A 10,104-nucleotide genomic window follows, 5' to 3' on the forward strand; every position below is an offset into this window, starting at 1 on the left:
TCCTTCTCCTCCTCCTCCTCCTCTTCCTCCTCTTCCTCCTCCTCCTCTTCCTCCTCTTCCTCCTCCTCCTCTTCCTCCTCTTCCTCCTCTCCCTCCTCGTTCTCCTCTTTGTCCTCCTGGTTCCAACCCTCAGAAACCTAAAACCTGCCTCTGTCTGTCCTCCACAACTCTTCCATTTTTGTGTGTGTGTGTGGTTTTTTGAGACAGGGTTTCTCTGTGTAGCGCTGGCTGCTGGCTGTCCTGGAACTCACTCTGTAGACCAGGCTGTCCTCAAACTCAAAAATATGCCTGCCTCTGCCTCCCAAGTGCTGGGATTAAAGGCATGCACCACCATGCCCGGCTCCCTCCCCAACTCTTGACTGCTGGCATCTTTATTTACCAATCAGGATTGACTCAGGGCAGGTTCCCAGAAGCTATGAGCTGACTCAAAATCTTAGAGGCCAGCACTTAGCATTGGAATAGGTTGGTAATAGAATTCCTAATAGAACCTATTCCGACATTATACTCAAGCATCTTCCAAGATCACTAGCAGTTGGGAGAGGGCAAAAGGAAATGATGGCTAGAATCCATGATGAGCCTCCCAGCCTCTCCCTACCTCTGTGTTCTAAGAAGTCTTGGCAGTTCCAGTATCACTGCCTGGCTGTTCTGTACTGTTCTACTCCACCCATTGCCAAGGCTACCATGTGTACTTCTACAACAAGATGATAATCATTTTCTGCCTGGAGGAGAATGCCACACTACAGCAGCCTGGCATCTACATGCACTCTCCCATCTGAGCCACATCCCAGCTCGAGTTGTGCCTCGAGTCTCAAACCCAGAGTGTCCACATCATTCTCTCCAAAGAGTGATTGTCTTATCCTTCCTCTGGGGCTCAGAGGGGGCAGCAGCCTCTTTTCCACCCCCAGGAAAGAAGATGGTGGCACTTAAATGCCTTCCCAGACCGACTTCTAACTGTCCTGCTGTCCACGGGCTGCCTCCAGATTCTTAGTGTTCTCCAGGTGGTAGGGCAAGATCCATACTGCTCTGCCTTGATTTCTCCTTCAGTGAGCACTTGGGGATTTGTTTCCCCACATCTGCTCTTCCTGTTCTTCCTCTGTGGGTTGCATCTCTGGTGGGTTTTTTTCATTGTTATTGCTTTTCCTGAGTAATTTTGGGTGACTTAGAAGGGTTAGAGCACTGTTTCCAGTGTACTTCTTCTAACAAGGTTCTAAGTACATTCTATAGACTCTCATAAGTTCTGGCAAAACTTTGGCCTTTAAAGTTGTGTTCCACTGTGGGGCCACAGTCAAATATTGAACAGACCCACCATCAGCCTAGAGTTTCTTGGCTTAAAGCCCACCATGCTCATCATAATTAATTCCTTTATCTTTGAGACTAGATAAATTATTAATTATGAACACACTTGTGCACTTATTTTCCATTGCAATACAACAGAATTGTCTGGGACCTATAAATATCCTTGAAACAGAAAGACAAAAGGCATATATTCTACAAAAGGCGAGTGAGCCCTCCGTCCACAAATGTGTGTGCTTGCTGTTTTATTTTTAAGTTTATAATTTAAATTATAATTGAATAGTATCACTGCTTGCACCAGGAGAAATATCTTTTGAGATTACATTCACTCCGGTCTCTGAAATAGTCCCATTGAATGGTTGATAGCATCTTGGCTCTGAATGATAAGCAAATATTTTGCTTATCCCATCCCCAAAAGGTCAAGTTCATCCTTGTTCAAATGTTTGTAATAAAGAAAATAGCTTTGTCAACAGAATGAACAAAGCTGTACAGATCACAGTGATAAGATCTTGAGCACTGGGGTAGGAACACAGGCACCTGGCCAGAGACCTTTATCTGGTTTCTGTCAGTTTGTATCCCCCAAATCCATCTCAGTACTTATTTTCAAAATTAATCTGGAAAAAAAGTGGCACTGGTCTTGATTGTGATGAGCAAAGACTGACTTGGAGCCAAAATTAGTATTCTCTTATGTTTTGGGTTGTGATCCTAGCCTTTAATTGCCACATCCACTCCAGTAGTGACCCACGTAACAGGCCCAAAAGCCTGGACACAGTTCTGAGGTGTAAAGTTCATGGAAACTTAGTCTCCTGGAACCTTGGCATTCCCATAGTACAAGTGCTCCAAATTTGTCCCTGCAATAATGTGGAGGGGTCTTGCATGCTTTCTTACAGTATTTTGCTGGATAAGAGTTAGAAATCTCAGGGCAAGCTTAGAAAAGTATACTTAGAATCTTCATTATAGATATGTATGGCAGACTGCATTACTTATTAGTAGAAAGTCCCCCTAACTCAATCACTTAGAATAATAGCCAGCTACTCCCATATGCAGGAATTTACCATTACCTAGGAAGGAGGAAACAGAGTAGATACTTAGAACTATAGATAGCTGAGTTACACCCATACACAGGAATTTACAATGACCTAGAGGTAAGGTGAACTATACAATAGACTAGAATTAGAACTATGGCAAAGGCATGAAGCCCTTGCCCCTGACTTCTAAGATTAAGCTGACCTTAGGCAGGTCTGCTTTTGATCCCAGTTGGCTCCTGCCAGTCCTTTCTGTTTGCATTCCTCTGTTTCGTGTCAGACGCTTCCGTGGACCTTGCCTGCTGTGATGTCCTACGCCTTTGTTTTCTGTATTGTATAAAACTGATGCTCACTTTGACAAAAAATCACATTCAGATACCACACTCCCTTGTGTCGTGTCCGTCTGTCATCCCCTTTTCGCCAACTCCTTGCCCACCTGCCCGGAACCCCGATTTTTTTTTTCACAGATTGAGGGAGGCAGACTGGGGTCGGCCCACGGCATCTAATGGCTGAGCCACCTCTCCAGCTTCCAAGTTGGTATTCTCTAGAGCCAAACAAGGGGCACCTCCCATCACTGGAGAATAGAATTAATTATCAAGTTGGCATTTTGTATGGCTCCAGAGCTTCCTTGGAGGCAAACCCTGGGCATGCTTACTTGGAGGTTTCTGGTGGTGTTAGAGAACGTGCACAGCTCCCGGAGTTGGTGCCTTCTGAAGGCAATGCTCCGCTGTATCTGCCTGGGTCACTTGAGTTTTTAAAGCCCCATTGCTTCCTAGCAACCCTTTTCTATTCTAACATGGAAATGCATTTGGGGAGAGGGAGACAAGGCTCTGTGTGGAAGATATTTGGAAAATTGTTCATGTGAGCTCTATTTTTATTTAAAGATGTTGTTTTATGGGTCCAGGTCTAAAATGGTGACCCTAGAACTTGGGCTTCTTGACTTTCAGGTGTGTCTTGAACCATCCAGGAGGCCTCCGCTCTGATGTGGAAGGCCCTCACTCTTATTTCCTCTCACTGCCCTGAGGGGTGAGCATGCTGAGGGTCTTCCTGAAGTCACACTGGTGAGCACACAAGGGATCCAAGTTCATCACTATTTCCATCTCAGCATCAGGGCTGGGCTCTTCCTCAGGGAGGATGAGGACTATTCTCTCTCTCTCTCTCTCTCTCTCTCTCTCTCTCTCCCTCGCTCTCGTAACTTTCATGTGACTTGGCTTCACCCAGCTACAAAGATGAATAGAGAGAACCCCAAGTTGACCCACGGCACTGGTAAACACTATTGGTGTGAACCAGAAAGCATACAGGGCTTTACCCTCACCTTTTCTTATAGCAAATGATGACCGGGATATTGATCTTCTGTTCCTTTGCTTGTGCTAGGAGATGACATAAATAAGCAACTTAGGGCGGCAGTGGTGGCACACACCTTTAATCCCAGCACTTGGGAAGCAGGGGCAGACAGATTTCTGAGTTCGAGGCCAGCCTGGTCTACAGAGTGAGTTCCAGGACAGGCAGGGCTACACAGAGAAACCCTGTCTCAAAAATAAATAAATAAATAAATAAATAAATAAATAAATATTTAAAAAAATAAGCAAGTTAAAAAAAACTGTCTGCTGGGCATGGTGGCACATGTCTTTAATACCAGTGGAGAGTTCAAAGACACCCTGGTCTATGTAGCAGTTTCCAAACCAGCCAGTTGCACAATGACACCCTGTCTCAGGAAAAAAAAGAAAAACAACCAAAAAAAACCAAAACCAAAACCAAACCAAAACAAAACACAAGAACCGAAGTGCTGATTTACAACAATTCAAAATTTATAATATGATCAAGAAAGTCTAGAAAAGGGCTGGTGAGATGGCTCAGTGGGTAAGAGCACCTGACTGCTCTTCCAAAGGTCCAGAGTTCAAATCCCAGCAACCACATGGTGGCTCATAACCATCCGTAACAAGATCTGACTCCCTCTTCTGGAGTGTCTGAAGACAGCTAAAGTGTACTTACATATAATAAATAAATAAATCTTTAAAAAAAAAAAAAGAAAGAAAGAAAGTCTAGAAAAGGAAATGGACAAAGCAAGTCATAGCACGCTAAATACTAAGAGATTCATTTTGTGGGGAGATCCATGTAAGATAATGTTAAGTGAAAGAGACGAATGAAAAAGGCAAATGCACATGAAACAATTTAATTTTAAAAGACTGCTGATTTATAGTCACACCCTATTTTAAGCAGTGAAACATAACTGCTTTACTTCTCTTTGTATTGCTGGCGTTCAAGATGAAACAGAATGAGCTTCTTACCCTGGAAGCAGGGCTTAGCTCCCGGTTCTTTGTGAGCCAAGTCTTTGAACAATATCATTTCATCGTTCTCTCTAGACCAGAGTATCTCAGTTCAAACATTGGGGGAAATGCTTTTGAAGTTTGTGGATCAATGAGAACTTCCTGCTCCGCATGAAGCTCAAAAAGTTGCGTCCCCAAACCAATAGAGGATGAAGGGAGTTGAGAGATGCTTAAATACTGGGGCCTGATTGCTCTGGGCAGTTGCTGAGGCAGTCTCCAGGCAACATGAAGGCTGCCCTAACTCTCCTTACTCTAGAGCTCCTCCTGCTCTCCATCACTCTCCAGGGCAAGGTCTTAGACCGATGTATCCTTGCCAGAACTCTACAAAATCTTGGTCTAGCTGACTTCCAAGGAATCACCCTGGCAAACTGTGAGTGTCCTTTGTTTTACACCTCCTGAGAAGTGCCACTGCAGAGCATGTGCAGGGAGGAACTGTCAGTCAGAAAGGGGGACTAAGCACTAAAGCAATGGAAGAGACAGTACTTTAGTCATTTCAGCAGCACCTCACCTTGCTTACTATCACAAAAATTACTTACATTACCAAAACATTCTCCCAAGGCCCCTTAAAGCTAAGACTTTGACCCACAAATGGCACCCCGCAACTGTAGTCCCAACTACTCAAGAGGCCAAGGTGGAAAGTTAACTGGAGCCCAGGAAACTAGCCTGGGAAACACAGTGAGCCAAAGAGAGGTCAGCTCAATGGTTTAGCTGATAAACGCACTTACTACACAAGCCTGGAAACCTGCATATGAACCCCGGATACCAGGTAATGGTAGAAGGAGAGAGCTGACTTCAAAGCTGTCCTCTAGCCACTTTTTATCACACTCACACACTCACACGCGCACACACACACACATGCACGCACGCACACACACACTCACACGCACACACGCACACACGCACACACACACATGCACACACACACTCACACACTCACAAGCACACACTCACACACATGCACACACACTCACACACATACATGCACGAACGCACACACACGCGTGCATACACACACTCACACACACATACACACTCACACACACACACACACACACACACACACTAGTGAAAACCTAGCAAAAGACACTAAAGTATTAAGACATGTTTTAAGTTAATATATCTCTATACTTACAAAGCAAGTTAATAAAAGTACAATCAGCTACCTAAAAGGTGAACAGTGTAATTCATTTAATCTTACTACTATTAATAAAATAACTTCTTTTCAGGGGTCTGTTTGGCCAAATGGGAGAGTAATTTTGACACAAACTCTACAAGATTCAACCCTGAAGACGATAGCACCAACTATGGGATCTTTCAGATCAACAGCCGATTCTGGTGTAGTGACCACAAAACCCCAGGATCAAAGAACCTTTGTCGGATATCCTGCAAAGGTAAGACAAGATGATACTATAAGACATCGCCAGTCTCTCTGGTGAGACTTACAAGAAAGATATTCGGTACAAATGGCAGCTTAACTTTGGGTTCATCACAGACCTAGAAGCATACCATTTTAACCTCTAAGTAGTCATTACTGTCCCCAAAGATTCCCCCAAGTAAGAACTGAGGGCCTGGTGACACTCATGAGGAGCCTCCACTTCTTTCTATGAAATCCTGGGTGCTGTCCTCAGTCAAGAACAAACACTTGGTATCAGAAAAAGATGATGTTTTAACATACAAATGTTTCTGGAATGATCTATGGATGTCTTTTAAATGGCCTAATTACTCCTATTATTCTTTGGTTTAGAATAATGTATTTTAATAGAGAAATCCTCCTATTCCCTTAAGTGTAGTTCAGGGATAAATTGACTCTATATCCTTTTATGTCAACTGCTCTTAAAATACAGAAAATTACATATTAATATAATAAACATCCATGTGACTACAAATTTTAAATAATTCTTAGTATTTTTGCCTAGTGCAGTTTTACAGTGAATTCAAAACATTGTGATATTTTATTTCTAAGGTCTTTTGTTTGTATCTCAAAACAAAACAAAACAAAACCCACTCTACTTGATAATGCTTGCCACTCCTGGAAAATTAATTATGGGTTTAGGGATATGAGAAACTGACTTTTTTTTTTTCATAAGAAAAACAACATACCAAAGTTCAGGAATATTAACCCTGATGCATATTAGAAAGAAAGAGCGTTCCCAGCACTTGGGAGGCAGAGGCAGGTGGATTTCTGAGTTCGAGTCCAGCCTGGTCTACAAAGTGAGTTCCAGGACAGCCAGAGCTGCACAGAGAAACCCTGTCTTGAAAAACCAAAAAGAAAGAAAGAAAGAAAGAGAGAGAGAGAGAGAGAGAGAGAGAGAGAGAGAGAGAGAGAGAGAGAGAGAGAGAGAGAGAGAGAGAGAGAGAGAGAGAGAGAGGAAGGAAGGAAGAAAGAAAGAAAGAAAGAAAAAAGAAAGAGCATGAACCTGTTAGCTCCTGAAATACGTGTCAGCTCTGATGTTAAATATTTAAATGTTAAAATCAAACAAGCATTAAATGGTTAAATGTTAAAATTACCAGAAGAGAATTTTCATTTTTAAATCTTGTTCATTTGCTTTAAAATATGTGGCATTATATAATAATCTAAAACTAAAGGGTCATGTCCCTAACGGAAGTAAGACAATGTAGCAGCTACAATATGTTTCAAGTGGCTTACAAACACTACTGGCTTTTGATGTATATTCTTCCAGAATGCATATCAATCATGTGTGTATAAATAAAATCATGTAGTACACGTACAAATACTTGCTGTGTGCTTGACAAAATGTAATTCTAATATGTGCGTGTGTGTTTATAATTTGATTCTCACCACTCAAAATTATTGCCATATCAACAAATACAAGTTGGGTATTATCATTTTTTTAACGCATGAATAGAATTCCACTGTACGTTTACTCTGTCGCCTACCAACTGGGCTATCGGAGTTAAGCACTAACGTTACTTGCATTTTTCCCTTTTATAAATTGCTGTGGACAAGTGTCACGCATAGGTATTCAAGTATTTTTCATATTGTTTCTTTTTTAAATTTAGACTTATTTGTTTTGTGTGGGCAGATGTTGTTTTCTCGGCAGGTCTGTGTGTGCACTGCATGCATGCATGCATGCCTGGTGTGTGCACCAAGGAAGTCGGAAGAGGGCTGTGGATCCCTCCCCCACCCCCCATAGTGCAGCTGTGGATAGCTGCGGGTTGTGAGCCACCATGTGGGCGCTTGGAGTGCACCCCCACCCTTTGCAAAAGCAACAAGTGCTCTTAACTACTGCTGCCTCCTCTCCCGATTAGCTCTCTAAGATAAACTTTCGTTGCAGAAATCCCGAGAGGAACGCTATAGGCATGCTTTACTTTAAGGTGAAATACAAAGAGACGCTTCCATATTGGTTAGAAATTCCAGGACTTCCAGTGGCTTTATTAAGCGACAAAGTATTTGTGTCCTGATTTTAAAAAGGGGGGAGGGGACAGAATAAAGAAAAGCGTGCCTCCGACAATCACAGGTGTATGGACTATGAAGAGTTGTCTTGATGCGCTTGCTCAATGTAACAGAGCAAAGCCGACTAAATCTTAACTGAAAATGCATTTCCTGTGCTGGCTCTTTCATTCCCCACCCTTCTCCTCTAGCTTTGCTGAAGAATAACATCGGGTCTGCAGTAGTTTGTGCAAAAAGGATCGTGAAGGATCCACAAGGAATTAACTCATGGTATGTTTTAATTGTAAAGGGGGGAGGAAATGGGACCTTGTAGGGGTTGCATACGCTTTTAACTCAGCACTCCAGAGGCAGATACAGGCAGGTTTCTGTGAGTCTGAGGCCAAGCCTGGTCTATAGAGTGAGTTCCAGGACAGCCAGGGCTACACAGAGAAACCCTGTGGGGGGGATGGGAAGGACAGGTGGGGATGGTAGGTGGGACAGACTACTTTAAGCTCCCCTCTGGCTGAAACCTAAGAGCAGACACTGGAAGGCCAGTGTCAATCTATGAACAAAAGAAAGGCAGTTCTTGGTCTCAGCGAAACTTCACTCTTTCCATCGTGTAAGAAACTCAGAATCTCACACTTCTATTCCTAGAGTGATTTTAGGATACTCTGAGAGTTCTCACGTTCAAGGGCTAAGGAGATAACTCAGTTCGTAAACATGCTGGCTTCACAAGTACGAAAGCCTGAGTTTGCTTTCCCAAGACCCACTGAAAACAGCCAGGCGAGGAGGTGTGTGCTTGAAGTCCCAGGGGAGGTGATGGCCAGACAGCATAGCCAACTGGGTGAGCTCCAGGCCCAGGAAGAGACTCTGCCTCCAGCACACTGACATTCTCCTATGTCCTCTGCACACATGTGGGCATGCACAACCACACACACACACACACACACACACACACACACTCATTTCCCACACTCTACTATTTCTTTGCCATGTCTTAAAACTATTTGCCCATAAGTAAATTTAATGCAAGTCTCAACACTAAATCCTCTGTTCTGTCTCTACTGAGGGTGTCGGGAGGAGCAAGGCTCTTGTGCACCCACTGAGTTAATGCTTTCTGGATGTACCTGTAGCTTATGTTTTATGGTCTATCTATTATATTTTGGCTCTTGAGAATTCTGAAGTGTGCGTGTGGTAAAGAAGATCGATTTGAATCACTTCCTGTTTACTTTTCTTTACAGGGCAGGATGGAGAAAAAACTGTAAAAACAAAAACCTCCGAAAGTATGTTCAGGGCTGCCGTCTGTAACCGTCTCCACGTTCAGATCATTTGGCTTTCTTTCGGAGCACAGTAAAAGGTCACCCTGCTGATGTTTCCCTGCAGATAAAGTGGAGTTGCACAGGAGCAAGAGCTGGAACAAATGAGAGTCTTTATCCTGCTTTCTCTGTGTAGCCCAGGCTGGCCTCGAACTCAGAGATCTGCCTGCCTGTGCCTCTTAAAGGCGTGCGCCACCACTAGCACCCCCAGCTGACGAGTGTGATTATCATTTGATGTTAAGCCTAGACTTTCAGCTTGTGAATGAAACTGAAGTGGGAGAGTATTTCTCTAACTCCTTGAATTTCAAATGCTTCTCTAACATTCCATTCTCCTTCAACAAAGGAACTCAGGCTTAATCTATGGTGGTATCTGACCCCTTCTTCGACTGTTCAAATTACTCCAAAAACTTTCAAGCTGCTCGCTCTGTGGAACAAGACATAGATTGCAAAAGTGACTTCTAAAAGGCTGAAATCAGGAGACTCATAATAGACACTGTTTTCCTGTACTGACCTTTGGCTTCAGTGTTTGCCTGAAGTGCTTCATTTGTATTGCTTCACAAATAAATGCACCCTGCTTGTGACTGTCTGTTCTGCCCTTGGGTGAATGTTCCTGTGCATCTTACTGACCACGAGGGAATTCGAGAGGAAGCAGTGAGCTATTCTGTCCTGAATCTTCTTAAACTTACATTCAGGCATTTCATCCAAATCTGACATAGATGAGTTTGCACTGGTAACTAACAACGGCAGTAAAA

General features: G+C 43.2%; 1 protein-coding gene across 1 annotated transcript; it reads left to right on the top strand.

Annotated features, from left to right (window-relative positions):
* Positions 1 to 4,850: 4,850 nt before the first annotated feature.
* On the top strand, positions 4,851 to 9,613 carry LOC110327109 (lysozyme C-like). The gene is made up of 4 exons (XM_021205831.1): positions 4,851 to 5,015; positions 5,872 to 6,036; positions 8,249 to 8,327; positions 9,278 to 9,613. Exons 1-4 carry the CDS (start codon positions 4,871 to 4,873, stop codon positions 9,342 to 9,344), a joined length of 456 nt encoding a protein of 151 aa, XP_021061490.1. The 5' UTR covers positions 4,851 to 4,870; the 3' UTR covers positions 9,345 to 9,613.
* Positions 9,614 to 10,104: the final 491 nt, after the last annotated feature.

Source organism: Mus pahari, chromosome 9 (genome assembly GCF_900095145.1).
Source record: "Mus pahari chromosome 9, PAHARI_EIJ_v1.1, whole genome shotgun sequence".
Taxonomy (NCBI): Eukaryota; Metazoa; Chordata; class Mammalia; order Rodentia; family Muridae; genus Mus; species Mus pahari.

Coding starts and splice junctions, on each gene's coding strand:
- LOC110327109 (XM_021205831.1), top strand. CDS start 4,871: ATGAAGGCTGCCCTAACTCTCCTTACTCTAGAGCTCCTCCTGCTCTCC. Junction 5,016..5,871: donor AGGAATCACCCTGGCAAACT/GTGAGTGTCCTT, acceptor ACTTCTTTTCAG/GGGTCTGTTTGGCCAAATGG. Junction 8,328..9,277: donor CCACAAGGAATTAACTCATG/GTATGTTTTAAT, acceptor TTTTCTTTACAG/GGCAGGATGGAGAAAAAACT.